The following is a 27,453-nucleotide window of genomic DNA, read 5'->3' as shown; positions in this document are numbered from 1 at the left end:
GATTTTATATACCTCTATCATATCCCCCCTCAGTCTCCTCTTTCTCAATTGAAAAGTCCCAGTCTCTTTAACCTCTCCTCATACGGGACCTGTTCCAAACCCCTAATCATTTTAGTTGCCCTTTTCTGAACCCTTTCTTGTGCCTTTTTTTTTTCTTTGATTGCCGCTGTACACTGCATGGATGTTTTCAGAGAGCTATCCACGATGACTCCAAGATCTCTTTCCTGATGAGTTATAGCTAAATTAGCCCCCATCATACTGTATGCATGGGTGGAGTTATTTTTTCCCTTGTGCATTATTTTACATTTATCTTTATTAAATTTCATTTGCCATTTTGTTGCCCGGTCACTCAGTTTGGTGAGATCTTTTAGAATTCACAGGAATTTTGTGTGTGTATGTATAGGCTGAAGGAAGCAAGGCAAATGCTTCACAAGCATTTTGAATATTATAGCTAGGAACTATAGCAAAATGCAAATCCTTCTAATAAAGAGACTACAGGAGGGTCTCAACATTCATGAACCTAAGGTTCGCGAATTCAAATATTTGCAAGTGGCTGCAAGCGGCCGTTTCCCTGGGGCTCCGGGACACAGAGCATCGGCAGCCACCACTTCCCCGTACTCCGGGGTGTAGAGTGCTGGTGGCCACCACTTCCCCTGGGAAGGGAGCCCTGGCAGCTGCAGCTTCCTTTTGGCTCTGAGCCACAGTATTCGTGAAATTCAACATTTGCAAGGGTTCTCAAAACGGAACCCTCATGAATGTTAAGACCCTACTGTATTTTCATATTTTATTGGCTATAATTTTGTTGGAGATTGTATCATTATGTTTCTTAACTATAATACTTAAACACCCTTAAAAATGGTACTTCCCTTCTTTTCTGCCTCTAATATTCTTTTGTGCTAGTTAGCTGATTACAGAGCAATAATATATACTGAGTAGATGAAGTAACTTGAAATACTGCTATCAAAAAGTTTGTAAAAGTTAGGGAGGAGTGGTCAGTATAGCAAAAGTGTAGGGGGATATAGGAAGCTGTGTGTGTGCTAAATAATGCGCACTTGTAACCAAGGAGGCTAATGGCATACTGGGGCGCATTAGTAGGAGCACCAACAATGGATTATTGTTGTTGTTATCATCATCATCATCATTCCCCTTTACTTGGCACTGGTGAGGCTGTATATGGAGTATTTCTCCCATGTTAGAATTCATGTTTACAGATTTTTTTAATTGAAAATTTCTAGTGCTTTCATGGTTTGGAGAAACGGGTTCAAATTTGACTGGAATGTTGAGTTGTCAGAATTGTCTTTTGGAAACAGCAACCAAATGATAAATTTTTGATAAATCTCAATTTGCAAATGCTGAGTGGAAACTTGTTATGCTTTGCAGCCAAAATCTCAGAAGAGTAATCTTACAGAATTCTACTGCAAAGAGGGGCTGCAGCTGCTTTCCAGGACTTTCCCTGCAGTTGTTTTTCCTGGCTGCTGTGGCTCTGGGAACTAGACTAGTGGATTTGGATTTGGATTTGGTATGATCTGAAAATAATCCCAAAGTAACCATTTTAATGTGGGATAGAAGAGCTGTCTGAAAAACCAGGAATAGAGGCAAATTTGTAGACTGTACAGTTTCTTACCAATAAATTCTCTGCAATCATGTTTTGCTTTGCTGTTCTGTAATTTACAAAAGCAGGAGTAAACTGGAGTGTTCAGGCTTTTTAGGTTAACAAACTGGTAAATGTGAACTTCCTCTGAATTGAATGACTAGAAATAAAATTAATGTTGTAAGCATCTATCAACTAAAATTATTATTTAAAAATGAACAGTTTCCTTAATGCAGCTAGAGTCAGATGTGTTAAGAGATCTGGTAAAAAGTTTCCAGTAATGTGAAGTTAAATGAAAAGGAATGCATACTTAAGGACATCTTTGAACATACTGCTGGTACTCTGCAAATATTCCCATCTTACAGCAAACTTTTAAAAAATTAGCTAAATTGTATACTGTTTCTTGTATGCAGTTTTCATTAATATTAGGAATTGTAAACAATAGTTTTATTTCACAAAAAAACCCATTTCTTAAATAGGTGTTGAAAAGTGCCTCCTGGAAAATAGAACTATCAGAGTACTAAAGGAAAGAGATTACTGATAAAGCAATCCTTAATTTTCTGGATAACCACTTTTCTAAAGGAATTGCCCTTATTTGTATTTCTGTGTTTGCACATAGCAAATATGAAACTTCTCAGTGTCTGCACTATAGAGTGATGTCAACATGAGGTAGCTTATATTGACCTAATGCCACAAGCATAGACACTAAAAGGTTGCTCCCACTGATGTAACTCATCCACTACACTGACTTCGTAGCTCCGCCTCAGCGCAAATGCTCCTGGTGAGGACATGTAACTCTGACACAAGGAGTGTAGTGTAGACACGTAAAACTGTTCAGTTGCTGCAGTTGTGTAACGTAGGTCAACTTAATGCGAAAATGTAGAATGGCCTTGTGTGTGTGGTTAAATCAAACCCTTACTTTTTTAAGAGAATGCTTTCTGCAATTGCCTTACACTTCATTGTAAATCATCCCAGCTCAGTGATGCACATTTGTTCAAATGTGTTCACTACAGCTGGTTGAAAAACAAGACACTTCTTTTGGGAGAAAAAAATGTCCCTGGTTTTGTGGGAAATGTTTGAAATTTCAGTACTGAATATTTTTGACCAGCTCTGCTTTTAAATTACTTCATAATAAATTGTGAAACAACTTTCATATCTTTTTATTTTATTAACTGTATTATAAAAATGATTAACTCCTTTCATTCCACTTACGTTCTTTTATACTAACTAGAACTTTTTGCTAAACCTGAAATTTTGCACAGCAGAAGCAGTCTGAGTATATCTGGAATGCTGTACAATGGTCAAGCCGCTAATCTATTTGTGGATGGTATTATGGAAGATATATGGATCATGAGTTCCTCTAAAATATGTGTGTTAGTATATAAGAACTATGTTCTACTTTATAAAGCCTATAATGTATTTTCAATTGCTGATCATAAAAATAAAGCAAACATATTGAGTAACCGAGTCAGGTTTTGATCAACTGTGATAAAATGTTCCCATAGTAACATACATGTAAGGCAAAATGGAAAACTAACTATAGTATCTCCTCCATGACAACAACAAACAACGCTTATTGTCGGAACAAAGTCTGGACACTGTGTGAAGCAAGCGGGAGGGCTTATTACACATAGCTCTGGAAGGTTTATTACACACAACGCTGGTGGAGTGCCACTTTGCCCATCAGGACTCAGTGGAGCACTGCCAGACAATAGCTACGTCTACACTGGGATGCTACATCAACATAGCTTATTTCGATGTAGTGAAATCGAAATAAGCTATTTTGACAAATAGCGTCCACCATCCTCCAGGGCTGGTGCCGTCGACGGTTGGACAGCACTACATCGAAATAGGTGCTGCAGGGGAGCATCTACACACAAAAGCAGCCCTAATCGAAATAAGGGTGCCAGGAACAGCTGCAGACAGGGTCACAGGGCGGACTAGTACTTCCGGGGCAACAGCAAGCCGCTCCCCTAAAGGGCCCTCCCAGACACACTCAGCCTGCACAGCATGCGGTCTGCAGAGCCACAAGCATGCACACCCCGTGAAGCACCATGGACCCCCAGCAGCAGCAGCAGCCAGAGGCCCACATGCCCGCCCCTGGAGGACCAGGGGCTGCCCTGCTCAGTGCCATGCAGGAGGCAGCTGACCATCTTTTATTTGAGGAAGATGAGCTGCCCCCAGGTGATGAGGAAGCAGCCCCAGACCTTGCTGCCCTCCCAGCCCCCCCCCCGCCACACACGCCGCCGGCTGTGGAGATACCCCATGAGCACAGACTGGTGGGAGCGGCTGGTGCTCAGCAAGTGGGACAGCGACCGCTGGCTCCGGAACTTCCGGATGAGCCGGCAGACATTCCTGGAGCTCCACCAGTGGCTCACCCCTGCCTTACGGCACCAGGACACCCCCATGCGACATGCCCTCACTGTAGAGAAATGGGTTGTAATCGCTGTCTGGAAGCTGGCCGCTCCAGACAGCTACCGATCCGTAGGGCGGCAGTTCGGCATGGGCAAGGCCAACGTTGGGGCTGTCCTCATGGAGGTAAGAGGACCCAGGGGGAGGTGGGGAGGAGCCCAGGGGGGGAGCGGCAGGAGCCCTGGGGTGGTGGGCCAGACACACCCCTCACTGGTGCTCTCTCATGTCCTTCCCCTGCAAATCGTCTGCGCAGTCAATGCCCTGCTCCTCCACAGGCTCGCGTGGCTTGGGGACCCGGATGCTGCCATCACGGGGTTTGCCAGCCTGGGCTTCCCAAATTGCTTTGGGGCTCTAGATGGGACCCATATCCCCATCTGTGCCCCGGAGCACAGCAGAGGACACTTCCTGAATAGGAAGGGATACCATTTGGTGGTTCTCTAGGCCTTGGTGGACAGCCGGGGCCGCCTCTCGGACATTTATGTTGGCTGGCCTGGCAGCACCCATGATGCCTGGGTGTTCAGAAATTTGGGCTTGTGCCACCAGCTGGAAGCAGGGACCTACATCACCCAGCGGGAGATCACTGTGGGGGACACCACCATGCCCCTCTGCCTCGTCGCAGACGCGGCGTACCCCCTCCGGCCCTGGCTCATGGACTCCTACACGGGCCATGTCACAGCCAGCCAGGAGCGGTTCAACATGCGCTTGAACCATGTGCGCCAGGTGGTCGAGTGCACTTTCGGCTGCCTCAAAGTGCGCTGAAGGTGTCTCCTCACCCGCCTGGATGCAGGCCTCACCAACATCCCCCAGGTTGTGGGCGTGTGCAGCGCACTCCACAACCTGGTGGAGAGCAAGGGAGAGGCCTTCTTCCAGGGCTGGGCTGTGGAGGCTGGCAGGGCTGATGTCCAGCCACCCACTGCCCCCAGTTGCCAGGTCAACCCTGAGGGGATCCAGGTCTGGGAGGCCCTGCGGGCCCATTTTGAGCAGGCTGCGGGGTGAACACTGGCAGGGCCAGCTGTGGATGAGTCACCCACTGCACCTCCCCGTCCTCCACAACACTCCCTGCCCCTATGCCCACACCACAGAGAACCTGAGAGCACCCCCCCCCACTTCTGTGCAATAAATGGAATTTTTTTTTAAACAAAACTGTGCAATCTGTATTAATTATTAAAAGAAGAAGCGGGGAACTATGTACATGGGGGGCAGGTACTGAACAGGGGTAGAACAAAAACTGTTTACAAGGATGGGGGGAATATGTCCAAAGGAGGGAGCCTTGGGGGGCAACGTCCTCGGCCATACACCCCCTATTGTCCTGTGCCTGGTGTTGGGGGGCGGGGGGCCCAACCCATGTCTCGGCCGGAGGCCCTGTCGAGGCTGAGTGGGGGCTGGGAGAGCTGGCAGATAGGGCTGGGCGGTGTCTGGAGGCCCATGGTCCCCCTCGCCGGCAGGCCCCAGAATGGCGGATGGTGGAGTGACGGCAGGCGGAGCGGCGGGGGGGCCGAGTGCCGTGCGATGTCCTCGAAGGTGCACATGAAGGCCCCCCAAGCCTCCTGGCACCAGGCCAGCGCTCAATCCTGGAGATCGAGCTACCGCTCCTCCACCTGCAGGCGCTGGTTGGACACCTCCAGATGACGCTGGAGGGTGGCGAGCAGCTGGGGGTCCGTGGATGCCCATGGATGGCCCCGCTGCTGTCGGGCTCGTCCTGGGGCTGGTCCGTGCTCCGCCGAGGGGCTGGCCTGGTGGGATGGCCCCAGCAGGCTGTCCGGGACCACAGACACTGCGCTGGTGCTCTCTGGGCCCTCCGATGGTGCAGCTGCAGAACAGAGGGGGGAAAAAGAGTGGAGACAGCCATTAGTCTGGGCCCTGACGCATGGCCCTTGTCCCCCCACCCCTCTGCTGCTGGTCCCCCATCCCCGTCCCCCGGAGATGCTGATGCTGATGACGATGATGGGTGTCCAACCCCCCGCCCACGGGGGACCCTAGGTTCTGCTCTCCCCATCCCCAGGGATGGGGCATGGTGCTGTCCTGCTGGGGCGCAGGGGCTGATGGACTCTTCTGAGGGACGTGCCACTGCTGTCCTCGGGGCCATGGTCATCTGGGTGTGTGGAGGGCCCTAGTCATGTCTCTTGTCCCTTCCCCTTAGCCCCGGGGGTGTGCACCGGGGGTCGGGTACATACCTGACGGTCCGCTCTCACGGTCAGGGGACACCCATCGGGTGGATGCCCTGCTGGAGCTGCAGGAGGGGAGGGTGATTTGGAGCCCCCCGTTGCTGGAGGACTCCTCTTCCTTCTCTGGTGTCCCGGGGTGGGCTCCTGGGGGGGCCCCTGGGGTGCAGGGCTGGCCTCTGGGGCGGACTTCATCTCCAGGGCCTGCTGGGGCTCGTTGACCGAGGTGTCCCGGGGGCCCAGGATGTCCCTGAGCTCCCTGTAAAAGGGGCAAGCGGCGGGGGCGGCCCCAGATCGGCTGGCCGTGTCCCGGGCCTGGTGTAATCCTGCCGCAGCTCCTTTACCTTATTCCTGACATGATCAGGAGTGCGGGCAGGGTGACCCCGGGCAGCCAGGCCCTCAGCCAGCCGAGCGAACGCATCCACATTCCGCCTCTTGCTCCCCATTACCTGGAGCCCCTCCTCCTCACCCCAGAGCCCCAGCAGGTCCCGGATCTCGGTCTCCATCCAGGAGGGGCCCCGCTGCCTCTTCCGCCTCTGGCTGGCAGGCTGGGAGCCCTGGGTCCCCTCGGGGCGGGGGGGTACCCTGTGGGCGCTTGGGGTGCTGGCTAGATGCCACGGGTGCTGGGTGTTGGGCTGGGGCTGGTGAGGATGTGCAGGCTGGGCACATGGCAGTGCTGCTGCCTGCACAAGCTCTCAGCTTCCTGCACAGGAACTCAGGGGGCGGGGAGCTTAAAGGGGCTGCTGCACACGGCGACCATAGAGCTCAGGGGCTGGAGAGAGCGTCTCTCAACCCCTCAGCTGATGGCCACCATGGAGGACCCTGCTATTTCGATGTTGCAGGACGTGGATTGTCTACACGTCCCCTACTTCGACGTTGAACGTCGAAGTAGGGCGCTATTCCCATCTCCTGATGAGGATAGTGACTTCGACGTCTCACCGCCTTACGTCAATTTCAAGTTTGAAATAGCGCTCGGCACGTGTAGACGCGGCGGGTGCTATTTCGAAGTTGGCATGGCTATTTCGAAATAGCCGGCTAGTGTAGACGCGGCTAATATGTTACAATTGATTATATAGATCATTGGTGGGCAGGTCGGGGAAAACTATGGCATGGGTGTTACACAAGCCTGGATAGGTTTTAGTAGCAAGACGAAATGAGCATGATAAGCCAATACTCTAAAAAGGTTACAGAGTATTTCTGCCCATTGCTTATAGAACATTTTGTCTTTAGTGCAAATGGTTTTTCTTAAGTTACTTAAACAAAGCAGACATGCAATAACATCTATATTTAATTGGATGGATGATGCGTTTACAAGAGCAATGGTGGTGCCTTTACACAGGCACATTCAGGGGTGCTTATCTAGAAGATTAAAGCAAAAGAGACAGTAACAGCATAGAGCAATAACACATTTGTTCTGAGTACCAGCCTGGGATAGTAAATGGGATGGTGCTATATACTGGTTCTTACTTGCATGGCCTTTTATTGGAATGTGGTTGGCAGGGCGACCCTCCCTCCCTCCAAACTTCAAGACCCTGTCCGAGTTGGGATGACCTCCTCTGGGTTCTGTAGGTGAGATGAGGGTGGGAGCCAAGCAGGGGTAACCTTCCACTCATGCTGACTGGGTTTCTGAACTATAGGATTATAGCCTACTCCAGACTTTAGGATTTGAATAGGTGGTCTTTAGCAAAATACCATAACCTGTCTCAGAAATGTCCATCCTGCGCTCACAGAATTATTTTTTTAAAGGCAGCTTTTGTGTGTTAGCCATAGGTGCATACATCTGCATGTGCATTATTTTATAACTATCACTGGTATATTCTGGGGCCTAGTATTAAAGCAGCATATGTTCCTCCAAGAAAGCTGACAGACTTTGTTAGGCCTTGGACATGGTGTGTGGGGGAGTGGTTCCCGCCCCCTGGAAGAGATGGCACATTGGGCGGCTGAGGCATGACTGGGGCTAGCGTCCCCCAGCCAGGACGTCAGAACCGCCTGGGGATCTTGTAGTGATTTTAAAGTCCAGCCACTGCTATGGGAGCTGGGCACTCAGGTCCCTTTTAAATCATTGGGCTGCAGAGCAGCTGCCTTTTTTATCTCCCTCCCCCACTACATTGGTGGACTTGTGTGCATGCTTGTGCACAAAGTTGCATGTAGACAGAGGAAAGCTTGGTTTGGAAATGGTGCTGAAAATCAGGACCTTTATTTACAATGTTTCTAAAAACTATGTGAACTCAAAATTGGAAATTCAAGTATAGGATGCATTTTTATTTAATTTTTTATAAACTTTATTTAGAAACATTGTAACTATGGGATCAATGGTAAATTTTTGTATGAGCTAGACCAAATTATATTAGTAGTTGAATAACTAAAGTTCTGTGTAACTTTAGTTTGAATATTTTCTTGTTAAAGCTTATATTCTGTAAGCTTTAAGAATGGAATCTTCAACGCACTTCTTTGATTATCACAGCAAAATGCCTTGCAGTGAACTCTTGGGGAGAATATTATGTTGTTTCCATCCCTATTGAAACCTTCATCATGAGACGAAATACAAGATGTAGCCTTCGCTATTGTGGAAAATAAGATGAAGCCCATATAAAAGTGTTTTGAAATGGTAATTGTTAAATGTATCTGGTTACGTATGTCAAGGCTGAACAAGTACTAGTTTATTTTATCAGCAGAGCTACAGTAACTTGCACTTGTCGCACTCTGGAACGTGTTCGACTACCTACATGATGCAGAAAGAAAACGTTAAATAATGCATACATATTGAGGCACAGTAAAAGCAGTCCACACGTAGGCTTTAGGAGAATACTTATTTGCAGTTCAGCAGACAATTACAAAGTACATGTGGTTTGTGACTGGGAAATCTGTTTTGTTAGAGTCTGATTGGAAACACTAGTTTCGTGGTGTCCAATATACCCCCCATTTGCCACATGTGGCGAAATGGGGCTCAGGAGAGCTGCACACATGGGATGCCCGTCTGGCCACTCTGTGCATATGGCACGTGGTGTGACAAGCACGCGGCAGTGGCAGTGTAGGCAGCTCCTTTGTCGGGCTCCAGCTGTGGCGCGGCTTCAGCCCTGGGCAGCTCTCATGGCGGCAGCTCCAGCTGCGGTGTGGCTTCAGCCTGGGGAGGTTCCAGCCATGGCATGGCTTCAGTGAGTAATCGGGACGAGGGGGTGAGGAAGCGGCACCTGCCTTGCGGGAGTGGGGAGGCCCTTTAGCAATCCATTACATTTTCTTTTGGACACCACTGAACTAGTTATTCAATGCCATGGCTGCTGATTGGTTGCTTAGATCTTTTGGTGATGACACAACCATGCACCAACTCCCAACAGAGCATAGCTGGGATTTCATCCTCCTGACCCTCACAACAAATACCTGCAGCTCTAGCAAACACTCTTTCCTCCTGGCATCCACATTGGACTGCAGTGAGGGGATTCTGATGCCAGGTCTACACTAGGAAAATAAATCGATTTCAGATACTCAGTTCTAGCTATGGCAGTTGGAAATTGACTTATCTGGCAATCCTCACTGAAGAAGGTCAACAGGAGGATTTCTCATGTCTAGCTCCCTGACTCCTTGTGAGAGTTGTTCTCAGTGTCTGTGTTGCTCTGTTGTGCACTGTGAGCCCCCAGCTCTGTGCCTTTGCTAGGGGAAGCTGGAGGTTCTGGCTCAGTGGGACAGGGTGGTAAGGTGTCTTAGAAGGCAGGCAGGTTGGCTCAGTGGTATGATGAGCCCATCAGGTGACAGTTCAAAGGGATCTCTGTGAGTGAACCAATTAGAATTATATTCAGTAGATCAAGTAGTTCTGATGGTAGCTGTGTGGCCAAGTCATTTTGGGCTAAGAAAAACAGAAATGAAAGATTTATCGATCACTTTGATATAGTATGTCGCTAAAAGAAATCCACCATATCCTAATAGAATAGTGTTTTCTCTGTATTTTACTAGTGTGTCCATCCTTACTGGTGTGCTTTGAAAGCCTTATGGTCTGGACCATTTCCAGGAATTTCACTTGGCCTTCCCCGCCCCTCCCACTCCCTTCCCCTTTAGTTCCAGGGACACATGATCCTGTTACAGTAAATGTCTCCTATCGGATCCCAGAGAAAGAAAACACCTCTGCCAAGACACTAATTAGCTTTCTTTATTATTGTAGTTAATTAACATGATTGCATTTTTGTTACATTAATTCATAATTTATGTAAAATATAATATCAGATTTGCCTCTGAAGGTAAATGAATGCTTAGTCCGTGTCTTACCTCAGTAGCTTTCAGCAGCCTAATCTAAGAAATAACGTATATAATACACCATCTGACAGATGATTGTTGCTTTGGGAAGTGCAAAGTTTTTCGATCAAACAAGACTAAAACACAGATAAATATAAATAAACATTTGTTAGTTAATAATCAGCTTTCTTACTGGTGTTTTCCCCTTTTAATTTTGAGGGTAATGGTAGATTCATACCATGACAGTGCTTCAGGATTATGTCTAAACTTTGGCAGTCATTCAAGTGTGACAAAGTTTTCTGGCAGAAAATGAATGCGGCCATATAGGGTTAGGCCATAATTGTGAAACGTCAGAACTACAGACACAGTAGAACAATAAAACAGTTCAAAATTATAGGCTAAAAACAAATGAGTTCATTGTTGCTATGCCTGAGAGAGGAAGGAACTTATATTTACATTAAAGGCCTAAGACCTTGTTCTTCTGAGTGAGGAAATGATCTGTAAGCACTTACTGACTGTGTCTACACTAGCCAAAAACTTTGAAATGGCCATGCAAATGGCCATTTTGAAGTTTACTAATGAAGTGCTAAAATACATATTCAGCGCCTCATTAGCATACAGGTGGCCGCGGCACTTCGAAATTGACGCGGCTTGCCGCCGTGTGGCTTGTCCAGACGGGGCTCCTTTTCGAAAGGACCCCACCTAGTTCGAAGTCCCCTTATTCCCATCTGCTCATAGGAATAAGGGGACTTCAAAGTAGCCAGGATCCTTTCAAAAAGGAGCCCCATCTGGACGAGCCACGCGCCGGCAAGCCGTATCAATTTGGAAGTGCTGAGGCCGCCCGCATGCTAATGAGGTGCTGATATGTATTTCAGTGCTTCATTAGTAAACTTTGAAATGGCCATTTGCATGGCCATTTCGAAGTTTTTGGCTAGTGTAGACGTAGCCAATATCTGGTATGCCACTATCTGAGTGATCTGTAAGCAATTACTACAAGGCTACGTCTACACTATGAAATGAAGTCACAGAGGAGGAAAGTACGGAATTCCAAGGGAAAGAAAGCAAACAGGTGGTGGTGCTCAGAAGCCGAAGCACCCTTTGCAAATGTGCTCTGAGAGCACCCAGCTAACTGTCATGTTGTCAAGTGGTTCAGCTACTCCCTCCCCCCCAGTGAAAATACAGCAGACAGGCCACTGCAGAGACTGTGGATCCCTGCAGCCACACACTTTGGGAAGAGAGAGTACTGGAGCAGGGCCTGGGGGCCAGCTCCCCAACAAAACTTCAGCTGCCAGAGGCCAGCTGAGGGACCAGTTGACATGGTGCAGTCAGTGAGTTTCTTAGGCAGGGGGGCCATCCCAAAAAATTCATTCTGCCCTCTGTGGGTCCAGTTCCCACTCCGCCGTGACCTGTTGACATTTGTTAGTCAGTTGTGTGCCTAAGTGGGGGGGGAACCCCCCAAAATAGGTGCCACCGGGGACTGCTTCCCCAACAAAACTTTAGCTAGCGGAGGCCAGCTGAAGGACCAGTTGACATGATGTGGTCAGCAGGTTTCTTAGGTTGGGGGCGGGGGGCAGCCCAGAAAATAGGTGCCACTGGGGAGCCAGTCCCTGGCATATGTTGTCTCGTGGAGGCTGAACAGCTCCTGATAATATTTTCCACAGGGGCAGCTAGTCCCCTGAAGCATGTTACTTCTCAGGGACCAGCCAGCCCCTGAAAATATTTGCCCACTGGGGCAGCCAGCCCTCGGGTGCCTGGTGAGCTCCCAGAATATGTGAAGCTCGGAAGCCTTCACCCTGCACAGGCCAGGACATGCTGCTGTCTGGACGCATGGTCTGCACTGCACAACCGGCACATGGTGTGGTGGGGCAGGAGCTAGCCTGCCAGCTGCATGGCGCCTCGGAGGGAGGGGGGCTGCCCTGTACAAAGGTGAAGCATAGAAAAGAAGTTTCTCTGCCTCTCCTGCTATGCCTTGTGCAGGGAAGAAGCCTTCACTTATCTGATGTGCCGCTGTCTGGTCCCCACAGCCGTGGTGGGCTGGGGGCTAGCCCGACAGCTGAAATGAGACCCTGGCTGTTCTGATGTGTCTATGCTGGGGCTCTTTTTCATGGATAGGTGCGATCGCCATTCTGAGCATAAAGAAATTAATTCAAATTTCTGGGCTTCCTGTTTCCTACTTCCTGCACACCTGGCGAGCAGGGGAGGTGAAAGCAGACAGAACGTACACATTCTGGGCATTGTGGGATACTTCTGGAGACCAAAAAAATCAATTTAAAGAAATGCTGTTTCCACACTAGCATTAATTCGACCTTTTAAATTAGATCTTGGCATTATGCTGCATCGCATGGTCGATGCAAGAGTGTGGACCTTAGTGTACATTAAAATTGGTATTTGCCGTGAAAACAGTCACATTGTAAAAGCGAGCTAATTGCCTTAAAATTGATTTTATGATGTGGTGTAGGCATAGCCAATCATCACCATGAAGAGTCTTATTAACTTCCTTGAGACTGCTCTTAGTGAGCATTGTCCCTTGCAAAGTGATTCAGAGAAATAATAAATGTACTTTTAATCAGGTGAACAAAACCAAACCGGGTATTAATATTTATTCTTCCAAATAAGTGTCAAAAGATTTTTTTTCAATGTTTAGTGTCCTCAGATAGGCATATATTTTCCTGTTATGTTAAAGGCATCTTTTATTTCATTTGTTCAGCAAGAGGACAAAGATTATAGTATCTTTCAGTCATGGACCTCAAAGCTCTCTATTAAAAAGGGTCTTTAATAGTAATACACTCATTTAGTTATGGATAAAATGAAGCACAGAGAGGGTCAGTGACATTTCCAAACTCATTTAGCAGGACAGTAAATGACTTCAGAATAACACTCGGTGGTACTGACCCCTAGTCTCCCTGAAATAATCCATTACCACAGCCAAAAATTGTTGTAGAGACAAGTGATAGATGGCCCAAAAACTGCAAAACTCAGATCTGAATTTTGAATCCCCTAATGCACAGTGGAGTTCCGTGGGAAGAAGGATGACATCCAGGGTTTCAATGCAGGTCCATTCTCTAGTGGAGAGTTTATATTTTAGATGTTTTATTTTAATCACACAATATTCTGGGACAAGCTCAGTATCATAACAGTACTGAAGTTTCCATCAGCCCTGTAGATGTTGCTATAATACATACCCATGAATTTCTCCAGTGCATGCTGTTACATTGTTGTGGAACAAGAGTGACATCTAGTGACCATCTAGTTTTTTTAACTGTGTCGTAATCGAGACATAAAGAGAGTGGTTTTTCAGCTAATGCAAATTAGTGTACTGTAGTTCCATTAGCTTGAGTGGAGATGTGTTGTCTTAAAGCACCTGAAAATCTATTTGCTATGTGTGGCAGAACGTTGTCTGGCAACCATATTGTGATGACTCCAGACTTCACCTGACTTACTGATCTCCATTGTCTGACCCCAGATTGGCTATGATCCTGACTCTTGTCATATGGTTCCAGCTGCTGCTACTACTGATATTTCGTCTCTGACTCCGTCCTAATTCTAACTCTGGCTTGTGACCCTCACCAGGTCTAGAGATTACTCTGATTTCTGTTTGCAGACTACTGCCTCGTGGCCATCCTCAATTTGTGGACAATAGCTCATCTGTAAGGGCTAGGCCAGACCACTTACACCTCAGTCCTTTACAATTTTCTTATACAGTAGATCCCTGGCTTACGCAGAGGTTGTGTTCCTGTGCAACCCCACATAAGTCAAATTTTGTGTTACTTGGGGGGAGCCAAGGAAAATGACCAGTGCAGCAGTGCTGGACAGTTTTCTGTTTTCCTGGGAGCAGCGTGTAGCTGAGAGCCTGGCTCCCAGCTCCCTGCCACTCACAGGAGACAGGAAACTGATACTGGTCCTGTCAGGGTCAGCAAGGGTCAGGCTGCTGTTCCTGTCAGGAGCGGTTTCTCCACTCCAGACAGTGGTGGCAGCTGCTCCTGTCAGTGGCAGCAGCCGAGAGTCAGGATCTCAGCTGTCGCCGCTCACGGGAGCATGGAAATTGACCAGTGCTGCTGCTGCACTGGTCCGTGTACTGGCTCCCCTGTGTGGCAGGCACCCTGGAGCCAGGTGCTCAGTCCTCGCCACTCAGATGCGTTAACCCAAGATTTGCGCAATTTTAATGCATGTATCTTGGGGTTCTACAATACCCACTCTGTGGAAGCCCCTTTTCAGGGATGTGTAATGGGCATGTTTACCACAAGCCACTTCACTCCTGGGGGGAACTGGATTCATAGGTGCTGGTTGTGCAACTCCAAACTGAGAGCCATGTGCTGCAGTACCACATGGCACAGCTCCAAGCAGAAAATCATACGGTCCACGAGCAGCTTAAAAATCCCAGGAAAAAAAAGTATGCGGTCCAGGCTCCTCTGACCAGGGTCCTGCAGTATTGCCACCTGTATGTTTTGATGGGATCCACCGCAAGTTGAGTGGATTCCTGAACCACTGCTGTCTTCTTTTCCTGGTTTGTCTAGGAATGTATCCCACCGTCCAGACCATTTGGGACTAGTGATCACTTCGCTTGCTAAAGAAGTGCTGGTTTGGACCTCCACCCTCCTGGAGCAGAATAGAGCAGTGTTAACCACCTCATGTAGACTCGTAGAACTGGAAGGGATGTTGAGAGGTTATCTAGCTCAGTCATCTGCAGTTGTGGCAGGTCTAAGTATTATATAGGCCATCTTTGATAGGCATTTGTCTAACCCTTTCTTAAAAATCTCCAGTGATTGAAGATTCTACAACCTGTGTAGGCAATTTATCCTAGTGCTTAACCATCCTGGCAGGAAGTTTTTCCTACGTCCAACCTAAACCACTGCTGATGCAATTTAAGCCAATCGCCTCTGGTCCGATCCTGAAAAGTAGGGAACAGTTTTTCTGCTCCTCCTTGTAACAACCTTTTTATGTACTTCAAAATTGGTATCGTGTCCTCTCTGTTTTCTTCTCCAAACTGAACATAAGAACAACTATACTGGGTCAGACCAAAGGTCCATCCATCCCAGCATCCTGTCTGCCGATAGTGGCCAATACCAGGTGCCTCAGAGAGAGTGGACTGAACAGGTATCGATCAAGCAATCTCTCTCCTGCCATCCATCTCCAGCTTCTGACAAGTAGAGGCTAGGGACACCATTCCTTACCCATCCTGGCTAATAGCCGTTAATGGACCTAACCTCCATGAATTTATCTAGTTCTTTTTTTTAAACCTTGTTATAGTTCTAGCCTGCATAGCCTTCTCTGGGAAGGAGTTCCACAGGTTGACTTTGTGCTGCATGAAGAATAACTTCCTTTTATTTGTTTTTAAACCTGCTGCCCATTAATTTCATTTGGTGTACTCTAGCTTTGATATTATGACAAGTAAATAATTTTTCCTTGTTTACTTTTTCCACACCACTCATAATTTTATATACATCTATCATACCCCCTCTTAGTCTCCTCTTTTCTAAGCTGAAGAGTTCTAATCTCTTTAATTTCTCTTCATAAGGGACCTGTTCCATACCTCTAATCATTTTAGTTGCCCTTTTTTGAACCTTTTCTGGTGCCAATATGTCTTTTTTGAGATGAGGAGATCACATCTGTACACGGTATTCAAGATGTGGGCATACCATAGTTTTATATAAGGGCAATAAGATATTCTCCATCTTACTCTCTGTTCCTTTTTTTATGATTCCTAACATCCTGTTTGTTTTGTTTTTTGACTGCCGCTACACACTGCATGGATGTTTTCAGAGAACTATCCATGATGACTCCACAGTCTCTTTCCTGATGAGTTATAGCTAAATTAGCCCCCATCATACAGTATGTGTACTTGGGGTTATTTTTTTCCATCTGCATTATTTTACATTTATCCATATTAAATTTCATTTACCATTTTGCCCAGTCACTCTGTATTTTGAGATCCTTTTGCAGTTCTTCACAGTCTGCTTTGGTCTTAACTATTTTGAGCAGTTTAGTGTCATCTGCCAACTTTGCCACCTCACTGCTCACCCCCTTCTCCAGATCATTTATGAATAAGTTGAATAAGATTGGTCCTAGGACTGACCTTTGGGGAACACCACTAGTTACCCTTTTCCATTCTGAAAATTTACCATTTATTCCTACCATCTGTTTCCTGTTTTTAACCAATTCTCAATCCATGAAAGGACCTTCCCTCTTATCCCATGACAACTTAATTTACACAAGAGCCTTTGGTGAGGGACCTTGTCAAAGTCTTTCTGGAAATCCAAGTACGCTATAGCCACTGAATCCCTCTTATCCACATTTGTTGACCCCTTCAGAGGACTCTGATAGACTAGTAAGATGTGATTTCTCTTTACAGAAACAATGCTGACAAAGGGTCACATGTATGGTTCCCTCTAAGTTTTTCCATCCATGGGGAGAATAAATTTTATGCACACCAAGGCCGATGTGCACCACCAGCAGAAACATATGCTGTTGGCTATGGGTGCTTTGCTAATCAGCCAGGTGGCACCTGATTTTTCTCCTAGGTGGCTGCCCAAGTGCTCATTTTACAGGGAACACTGGTTGTGAACTCCATAAACACCATGGTGGGAGGGGTAAGGGGCCTGCACCCAGGAGAGCTGTCCCATCCTATGTTCAGTTGCCCTGGTCCCCACGCTTTGGGGGGTGAGGGGGTGTGTGTTCAGGGGGCCCAGAGGACTAGCAGATGACCTAATCCTGCTAGCAGGGGTTAGGCCTGATCCAGCATTCCCTGGTGGTGGTGGGAAGCAGAGCGACTTGGCCCCACCCCACTCCTCAATGTTCCCCCCGGCTTCAAGCCGCTTTTACAACTATTTCCAGTATAGCACATCTGGGCCTGTCCCACACATTCATAGTGTAGGCTGATGCATCCAGTGTTGGCATTGAGGCCATATTCATTTTAAGGAGCAGGCTGTAGCAAATGCTGTACCCTTGTTCATAGCCCTGCTGAATGGAATTATGAAATATTAGCTGAAGAACTGCTTATGATTAAATCAGCCTTGGAAGAGTGGTGCCATCAGCTCAATGGAGCCCGATAGCTGATGCAAGACTTTTCCGACCATACCAAAATGATTATCCACATAAGACTCCAACGTTCAACCAAAAACAGTTCAGATGAGTAGGTGTGGTATTTTTGGTTCAACTTCATTACCTATCACTGAGGAGCCAGGAATAGGAAAGGTGATGCCTTATCTGTGCAAACAGCAAGGAGATCAAACAAGAACACCTTGTCCCCTAAAAACTCACAATTTCCATCATATTACAATGCACCAACACTTGATTGATCTAATCTGATGCGCTTTGTGGGGTGTTCTGTAAGCCCAGGAGGTGATGGAACAGCCTGAACAAACAAAAGGCAGAACCAAAATGCAATGATCCAAATAGCACATGATCAGATAACTCAGTGAGCACGTTTACATTTGACCAGGGCTAGGCATGCTTCAAATCTGCCATGACATCCCATTTGTCTGCCTTAAAACTTTTTGTATGGCTTCCCATTTCTTAGGTTGACCCCATATATGAGACACACTGTGGAATTATGTTGATTCTTGTGACCTGGCTGTGCACAACAAGACACCCTGTACTAAGTCCAGTTGTCACTTTCCTCACCTATAATCTGGGCCTCAATCACTCTAGATTTCCAGGACCTCTGATACTGATGGCCACATGGTAATCTTGATTAATGTGAATTAAGTGACTAAAGTGATGTTTTTCATCTCCTTTGGCTTCCTGATCTCTTCTGAAGCATATGTTGGCAGTGCCTGTTAATCCATGTTCATGGGTTTCTGGACTGCCTAGCCTTGGATCCAGGTCTACAGTATGTCTCACACTTCTGGCATGAAAATTTAAAGCTACTAGGTGTGTGTTATTCTGACCTCTACTGGCTGATTTCTGCCTTGTAGCCATCCTGAACATGGGGATTGGCCTGGCTGTGGCTGCTGCCTGTGTTGTGATCCTTTACAGTCAGACAGCGTAATGTCCATGCCACTCCTTGTGTATTGTTGGCTATGAAACTGATCTGCCTTCACTGTGTGAGCCCACTGAGTGATTGGCTTGGGAGGACTTTGAGTTTGACAGAGCCAGTGACCATATCCTGACTATTGCCAAAGTGTGATACCCTGTATCACCTTCCCTGTTGTCCAGATTAGATGAGATTGTTACTATAGTACTGTGATGCTGTCCAGCTCAAGTAATTCCTTTCCATTCTAAGCTCTTTTCTTCCTTTAAAGTACGGTCTCCCTGATTATGCTTCCTGTTTAGTTTGTCGAAAATTAGAAGTGAAAATGTTCAGTTCCTCTTCACTGGCTTTATCATCCTTTTTAAAAAAATTCGACCTCCTTTTAAGGCTGTGCACAACTAAAGCTATGTCTGCATTAGTAGCACTTTACAGGTCTAGGAATATGGGCATATTATACTGGCAAAGAACTGCTAGTAGGGCTACCGCTGTATTAGCAAAGCTGTGTTTCGTACTAGTGTAGTAAAACCACCTCCTACATGTGAAGCAAGCTGCATCAGTAAAAGCACATATTTAAAGGTATAGTTGAGTCAATGCTACAGATGTCTAAGTGCTACATGACTGCTTTTTTGTATTGATCAGCATAGCTATATCAGTCAGTGATCACATCTCTTCACACCCCAATCAACTTCTCTCTACTGGCATCTCTCCCCATTTACATTTATTTTGATGCTCCTCCTCATCTTCCTCACTTTTCCACTTACTCCTTCATTCAGATTAAGCCAGAAGTCTCTAACAGGAGGTTTGCAAACATTACAGAAGCCTTAGCAAATGAACAGATTAAATAAAACACTGAGGAACATCTACAGGGCAGGAGCATGTCAATGAAGTATTAACCGGAGGGGTGCATAGAATTATTGGCAGAGGATGTTGGCTTATATGACGGAACTCTGAAAATGTGGATAAAGTGCACTGGAAAGCTTCTATATGTTGTGCAGAATGCACTTGAGGGTTTAAAAAGAAACAATGTAAGAACATAGGGCATATCTGTATAAAAATAACCTGGAACTTATATGGGTAACATATATAGAAGTGTTCGGGTGATCTCCAAGAAAAATAAATACTCAGAGCAAAGGAAGGGAAACAGAAGAACACAACATCTTTATAATTAGGGTTCTTGGCTATATCATACATCATAGAATACTAGGACTGGAAGGGACCTCGAGAGGTCATCGAGTCCAGACCCCTGCTCTCAGGGCAGGACCCAATATTGTCTAGACCATCCCTGATAGACATTTATCTAACCTGCTCTTAAATATCTCCAGAGATGGAGATTCCACAACCTCCCTAGGCAATTTATTCCACTGTTTGACCACCCTGACAGTTAGGAACTTTTTCCTAATGTCCAACCTGAACCTCCCTTGCTGCAGTTTAAGCCCATTGCTTCTTGGTCTATTCTCAGAGGCCAAGAAGAATAAGTTTTTCTCGCTCCTCCTTATGACACCCTTTTAGATACCTGAAAACCGCTATAATGTCCCCCCTCAGTCTTCTTTTTTCCAAACTAAACAAGCCCAATTCTTTCAGCCTTTCTTCATAGGTCATATTCTCTAGATTTTTGATCACTCTTGTTGCTCTTTTCTGGACCCTTTCCAATTTCTCCATGTTTCTTGAAATGTGGTGCCCAGAACTGCACAAAATACTTCAACTGAGGCCTAATCAGTGCAGAGTAGAGTGGAAGAATGACGACTTGTGTTTTGCTCACAACACACCCATTAATGCATCCCAGAATCATGTTTGCTTGTTTTGCAACAGCAAAATCAGTATCTGAAACTACAGTGCTTCAAACAGTCTTTTGAGTGGAGACCAAAGCATATGGAGAGAAATAGGTGTGGCGTCTTTATAAGTGAATTCAAGAATACACGGATTGTCCCTAAAGGACAAGGCAACCATTTGCAAGTGTACGTCTTGTCTCTCTTTTTTCCTTTTCTGACCTATTTCACTCTTCCACAATAGTATACTAAGCAGCTGAAGAAAATTAAGAGTTAAGAGGATTTTGCCTGTGTAGTGTTGAGCAGTATTTTCTTCAGAATCTCTGATGGCTACTTTTGACCAGTCGTCTTCGAGTTACTGCTATAAGCACACCCAAGAAATTAATACTGTGCAGGAGGACAGCCACAATGTTGCTGATGGGAGGAACCCAAGGAAATAATTTTTAGTGTGTGAGGGTGAAGAGGTGTGGAGGGAAAGTGCAGATATGACAAATATGTTTAAACACCTGTTTCCTCAGAGAGCATACTGTAATAGATCTGAGACAACTAGCTATGCTGTAAAAGGGGAACCCTGGCAAGCTTCCACCCCTCTAATGACAACTGTGGTCACCTCAACTTCCTTTTTTTTCCATCTCTGATAGATTGTCTTGTGCCATAAAATACACACTTTGCATCTTTGCTAACAACTAGAAACATTATATTTCTAGAATGAAAATGGTAAAATTATGGGGCTGTTACCTCAATAAATAAATAAGGATAAGATTTTGGGAATGATAGGCTGTGATATGTCTTAACAAGTGAATGCCAAAGGAAACAAAATATTAGAAGAAACATGTTTAGTGACTATAATGGGATTCATTGCAGGTGGGAACATGTATATTATAATTTGTCAAAGGTAATAAAACCCAAAAAGAAAGTTCAAGACATGGAGAATTAGAGAATGGAAAAGGGAAGTGAAAAGGGCAATGTAAAGCTACCATGTGAAAACTTAAAAAATAAATTTAAAAAAAGGAATTAGCATCTGCAGCCAGTGTTTCTAAAGCCACACAGTTTATTGAATGGTTGTTTTAACATGTTTGTTAACAAAGAACAGCATAATAAAAGGCATATCACAGAATCACTATCATTGCTCTTAAAACAATACGAATGGGAATGCTACCTGTCTTTACAGTCCTAATAAAGATATGTAACTTTCATGAGGGTATTTAAAATTTAGGTTAGGATCAGAACCTTATTATGTACACCATAAATGTTTGTAGTGCTACACATGGGGCAAGAGCCCCTCCCCTGAAAATCTTACGACCTAAGTTAAGATATTGACCACTACAGGTACAAATATATAAACTCATAGAAGTGTAAAACTGGAAGGGACCTTGTTGGATCTTAATCATTAATCCAGTCCCCTGTGCTCAGTGCCAAACTATACAAGAACTAGACCATTCCTGACAGGTCTTTATCTAACCTCTTCTTAAAAACATCCAAAGATGGAGATTCTATGGCCTATCTAAGCAATTTGTTCCAGTCCTTAACAATCCTTAACAGGAAGATTTTCCCAAAGTCCAAGCTAATCGTCCCATGATGCAATTTAACTCCATTACTACCTGTTCTATACTTAGAGGTTAACAGGAAGGCCGTGTCTACACAGCCCCCTCCCTTCAGGAAGGGGCATGGTAATGAGCAAAGGCGATTATTCAAATAAAGTGCCAATTTAAATATATCGTGCCTTATTTGCATAGTCCCATGAGATTTTGCTTCCGGAAGAGCCCTTTCTGGAAGCTACGGAGCCATGTAGATGGGGCCCTTCCAGAAGGAACCCCTCCTTCTGAAAGCCCCCTTATTCCTGAAACCCCTCCTCCCCCAATGGTAACCAAATGGAATTTTTGTCAAATTTTCTTCAAAAAATTCATCTCTGGATTTTGATCAAATATGACAAATGTCAGCCTCAGTATCTTTTAAAGACTGTAAGAAATATCTGTAAATAAGGAATTATTACTGATGTGACTTGTCCATAGACCTGCTATCTTGTTTTAGTGTTATATCTGATAAACAAAGTAGCCACCTAGTGGCGATAAAAATAGATATTATGTTTAAAACAAAGCAAGTATTTCTGACTTGCACTCATGTACAATATGCAATTACAGTCATACCCCAAGATACGCCCATTTGAGTTATGAGAATTCGACTTTATGGGGAGTTTCATTTAATACCCCTACTTCAGCTTATGAGTAATTTCTTTGCATTTATGAGGACCGATTTGGAGGCTGGTGGCTCTGGTAGGCAAGCACCGAGGGGACGGAGTTGACTGCGTTGGTCTTGACAAAGAGGCCATGCAGGGGGATGGCGGTGCCCTGCGAGAGGGCAGCAGTCTTGTGCGGGGAGGTAGACTCGTACGAGTCCTGGCAGTAGATCACGCCGCTCTACGAGACGTGGATGCTGGGTGCGCAGCCCATCCCAGCCCCACTGCTGCTGCCCACCCTGCACAGCTGTGCCTTGACCGCTGTGCCTCGAGTGTCTCTGGTGCTCCTTACCATTTAGTGCCTGGCTCGCCCGCTGCTGCCACCTCGGCTACTGTCAGCGGGGCCTCTCTGCCGCGTAGCCCCGCATGAGAAGGGCAGCGCCTCTCACCAGCCAGGGGCCCCCTGTGCCTGCCTAGCTCCCCGTGTGGCCAGCCCCTGACAGTGCCCCCCCCCCACACACTTAACCTAAGCTGTGCTCAGGCCGGGCTGCCTCCCCGTGCCTTGCCCGTCCCCTTGCATGGGATTTAATGGGATTTGGTGGTGTTTTAGCATAAATGGGTGTACATTTTGGGGCTCAGGAAGGCATAAAATTTTTTACCATTGACATTTATGGTAATTACATTTTTGACTTACAAGAATTCACCCTAAGAGGGGTTTTCAGGAACGAATTACCCTCGTAAGGCGGGGGAAGACTGGAGTTGTGTTTTGTTAGTGTCGTTAAGAGCTTACAATTAAACCTATGTTGCAGTGCTCTTTTGCACAGATTATCTGGATTGTGTAATGTGCTTATTATTATTATTATTATTATTATTATTATTTAGTGTTGTAGTGGGCCAGAAGAATGTATAATGTTAATGTTTTTTTTTCAAACCTATACTTGAGGATACCAGTATTACTAAACATCAGATATGTTTCTGGATAATTTCTTTCTCATTCTTTTCTCTCTTAAACAGAAACCCTGCAATCAAAATAATTATTACATTGTCAAGATTTAAATATTGTTTTAATAGCTTAATAAATTGTTTATATATGACTGCATTTTTAGCTCCCCTGATACTCTTCCCTTTCTTGGTACTGTTAAATACATCTCACTATAAATAATCTGAGATGTATCTGGGAAGTGGTCTGGAATAAATATGCAGTCATATCTTACCCAGTTGCCTGTAACACTAAGGAGTAGCTATACTTTCAACTGGGATAGTTGAGGGGAAAACTGATACAGATTACTTTATCAGAGATGGCTGTCCTCTTTTCCCCACAGCAAGATTTTCAGGAAGAGGCTGCTAACCAACTCTTTGCTCTGGACTAAGTCATTTCCCCAAATTCATTAACCCTGCAAAAGGAAGCAAAGGCCTAATGCAAGGTATTAACTGATGCCTGACCTTTCCCTTGCATTAAACAAAGCATACCGGAATTGTTTAAGTAAGAGGTGCGGAAATGAGGGTAGGAGGTGGAAATGCATAGAATTGTTTTATAATGCATACCATTTGGTACAAATTTGTGAGTGATACATTTTGCAAATATTCCAGGGCTAGGCTACATCTTTCAGTATCATAGTTGAACATAGGATTTTTTTGCATGCACCAATGCTGTAGCTCACTCTATCCTCATGCCTGGCACTATTTTCTGCACAGGAGTATTGTTAATACTGTTGTGGGTAGCAGTTGTCCCTGCCTCTATTGGTTATTGTTCTGTTTTTGCATTTTTCCCCAAATAAGGTGGGCCACATTCAACTACTTATATTATTCAGTGAGTAGTATCTTTCTTTGAGCGTTCTCCTGTCATTTCAAGTAATGTTATCAGTAAAGCGATGTACTGTACAGTGGTGACAGAATCTGGACGTGGGGGAAGGGGGTAGCCCTGGCAGCTGGGGACCTCACGCCCCGGGGGAGGGGGTAGCACTGTTCTGACGCCCTGGGGGTGGGGTAGCTGTCGAGTCCCCTCCACCGAGCAGCTGCCTCCACAGCTGGCGAACTCCCACCCCTGTGGTGAGGCAGTCCCTGCAGCCAGGGCGCTCCCCCCATTGGCCGGCAGGCTACAGCCCCCTTCCCGTGGGGCTCTGGCCCCACTGGGAAACTCCTGCTCCCATCCCCGACGCCCCCGCCTGGAGGCCGCGGAGCCCCCGTCGCCAGGGAGCCCCACCATGGGACAGCGCCCCCCCGCCGCGCCATTCCTGGAGGGCAAGGTCCTGTATTGGGCGTAGGGAAAGGTTGTCACCCTCGTTCTGGGGCATCGGCATTCAGGCTCTTGTTCCTGGAAGGAGGGGACTAAGTGGTAGAAGGGGAGGGGGTAGCGGTGGAGGCTCTTCCTCCGGGGGGAGAAAGGGAGGGGTGCTCCGGCGGGAGGGCTGTTGTGACCCACAGCTGGGGCGGGAGCCCTGGCGTACAGGCCGGGCTGCACCGTGCCTGCCCCGGAGGAGCCGCGCCCCGGACCTGCCCCAGTGGCTGTCCCGAGGGAGCGCGGCTGCCGCCTGCCCACTCCCTGCAGCCGCTGCGGAATTCCGCTCCCGCCAGCTGCGCCCCTGGGGAGGGGCTCTCGGAGCCCGCAGCGAGCGGAGGGTTGAAGCCGCCGCGGCTCCGGACGCCCGCTAGCCCGCCCGCCGGCTGCGGCCCCGGCTGCCCGCGGCGCATGGCGGGTCACAATGCGAAATGACAGCGGGCGGGCACAGCTCGCAGCCGCGTCCGCCTGGGGGCTGCCAGGCGGGGCAGGGACCCCGCTGAGCCGCTGGGAGTCCGGGCGCCGCCCTTCTCCGCGCCTTTCATGCGCGTGGCCAGCGGGGTGCGGCGCCCCGGCCTCCCGCCCTCCGACCCGCCGCGGCGCGCCGGGGAGCCCCCGCTGGTTGTCGTGGGGTAAGGCTGGGAACTCCGGGCTGCGCGCTGCTCGGGCCTCTGGCGCGTCCCTCCGCGCGTGTGCCGGGGCGGACCCCTCGGGAAAGTGCCCGTGCAGGGTTGTGCTACGCGCGCTTGTCTGCGTGAGAGTGAGGGAGGGTGTGGGCGCGTGTGCAAATATGGGTAGTGTCTGACTGTATACAGCTCGGGAATGGCTACGTGGATGGTGTGTTAAATGCACAGCTTGCTGGGGTGCAGTGTCACAGAGAGGTAGTGGGGTAACTTTGGCATGATTGTATTACCCACAAAAGGGTCACTGATAAAACCTTCCAGTGTCATACTCATGCTGCATTTTTTGGGGAAAAAGCCTGTTTTGGAGCGCTTGATTTTTTTGTCGTTTGTTGCTCTGGAGATGCAGGCTTTGTTAGTGCCAGAACAACTCACAAAGGCTTCGAGAGAGCCAGAAGAATCCATCACATTAAACGTGCTGTGCAGATGGATTTTGGGTTTACCTACTCATTTCATGACTTCCGCTTCAGCATCTCATCACGTTGGTTCTGAGGGTCTTTCTGTAGCATTTTGGAGGCACCAAGGTTAGACCATGCTAGTGTAGATTGACTATTGTCCAGCTTGGGGCCCAGGTCATTTGAGTCATAGACAAGTGAGTGTATGAGTTTCTTACCTGGGAGGGGAAGAAGGAAACATTGATGTGGCAGTGGATTAAAGTAAGGGTATCTGCTCTGAAGCTGTTTAGTGGTTTGAAATTTTGGGTTTCTCATGAGAGATCAGTTAGAAGAGGGTGGAGGGAAAGGTACTTGGCAGATGTAGGATTAGAAGGAGTGTACATACATGTATGTAGTAATAATTTGGATGTCTGAGTAGTGACTTAAGGGTACATTTGACCTTTGTTCTTTAGAGATAAACAAATATGCCCAACTGAAATCAGTGGAAGGCCCACACTTGGAACAAGGATAGAATATAGCTCAAAGCGACTGTTCTGGCTTTAATTTAAATCTTTAATTGCTCCTGTCATTCTTCACAGAACTCTTCTGGTAACCATAGACAGTGGCTTTCTGCATTGCAGTAAAGCCCAGTAAGTATTAAGACAAATTGGAGAATAGAATGGGTGATCATACAAGCTCTATATGGATAATACATAAGTAAAGAACTATTCGTCTCAGAAAAGGTTGCCAGACTAAGTCTATATAACGTGTTTACAAAATGTATTTATCACGCCTAAAGAGATTTTGGGGTATTTTTCTCAGCAAAATTATTTCGCTAGAGAAAATCATATTGTACAGTACACAAAGTGTTAGAGTTAGGTGCTTGGGGAGTAATTTACATTGGGGAGCACATGAAAATATCTCAGTAAAGCCTAATAAATAGCAGAGTCTAGTAATTTGTACATATTTATTTGGTTCATTTATTTTTATTATCTAAGAAAAATGCCTAAGAAGTGTGTTTGTCGGAATAGAATGCAGCTGGCCCACCAAGCTACCATTCAAATGGTGCTTGCAAACCTCTGTCTGGGGTCTGTGGAAAATATTGTATATGCATTCTCAGGCCCGGCAAAGGGCAGGGGGACAGGGGAGCAATTGCCCCAGTGCCTGGTATTTCAAAGGGGCCCAGAGCTACAAATGCCGCCATGGGGAAAGCTCTGGGCCCCTTTGAAATGCCATGGAGCACTGTGTACCGCTCAGCAGGTGGCTCAGAGGAAGTATGTTGGGGGGGGTAGTTCTGTCCAAGGTCTGCCCCTTGTGCTCTTGGCCCCACCCCTTATAGGGAGCAGAAGGCTGGGGCCTCCCTCCCACCTTGCCCCAGACCCGTGGCACTCCTTGGCGCCCTTGTCCCTTCTGAAATCATATTTGCACTTAATAAACTGCTACACAATGATTTAGCAACAATATTATATTGTTTAGAAATTGTGTTCAAATTTAACTAAAACTCCAAAAAAATAAGATGCTGTTTGAGGTTATATTTAATATGGTAATATTGGAAATTCCGCATTGCATATGACAGGGGTTTTGGAGTGATGTGAGGTTATTATTACAGTAATCTAAAGGTGAGAAGTTTTTCAGGAGTTTTTCTGGTTTTATTGTCTCAGGTCAAATTATTCCATGAATTCGACTGTTTAAGGTTGCTAGCTGGCAGAATAAAGTTATTTGTATTTTAGTATTAATGGTGGTGGATTACTATCATAAGTCTAATGATTGTCAGGATATGCAGCACTATTCTATGAGAATTCTAAGTGTTACATATTATAA

The 27,453-nt window shown here is 46.5% G+C and overlaps 1 protein-coding gene across 5 annotated transcripts in view; it reads left to right on the top strand.

Moving 5' to 3' along the window:
- The window catches only part of FAM149A (family with sequence similarity 149 member A), a 58,490-nt gene that overhangs the window by 6,388 nt on the left and 24,649 nt on the right, over positions 1-27,453 (top strand). Inside the window, exon 1 of one of the 5 annotated variants that reach the window (XM_074992895.1) lies at positions 24,713-25,210. The exons of the other annotated variants lie outside the window; for them this stretch is intronic. Coding sequence (XP_074848996.1) covers positions 25,122-25,210 — 89 coding nt within the window. The 5' untranslated portion in view covers positions 24,713-25,121. Of the gene's footprint in view, positions 1-24,712; positions 25,211-27,453 lie in introns of those variants that run through there. 5 annotated transcript variants of the gene reach the window in all.

Source organism: Carettochelys insculpta, chromosome 4, assembly GCF_033958435.1.
Source record: "Carettochelys insculpta isolate YL-2023 chromosome 4, ASM3395843v1, whole genome shotgun sequence".
NCBI lineage: Eukaryota > Metazoa > Chordata > Testudines > Carettochelyidae > Carettochelys > Carettochelys insculpta.
The sequence above is the reverse complement of the archived record's forward strand: the minus strand, read 5'-3'. Positions and strand labels throughout refer to the sequence as shown.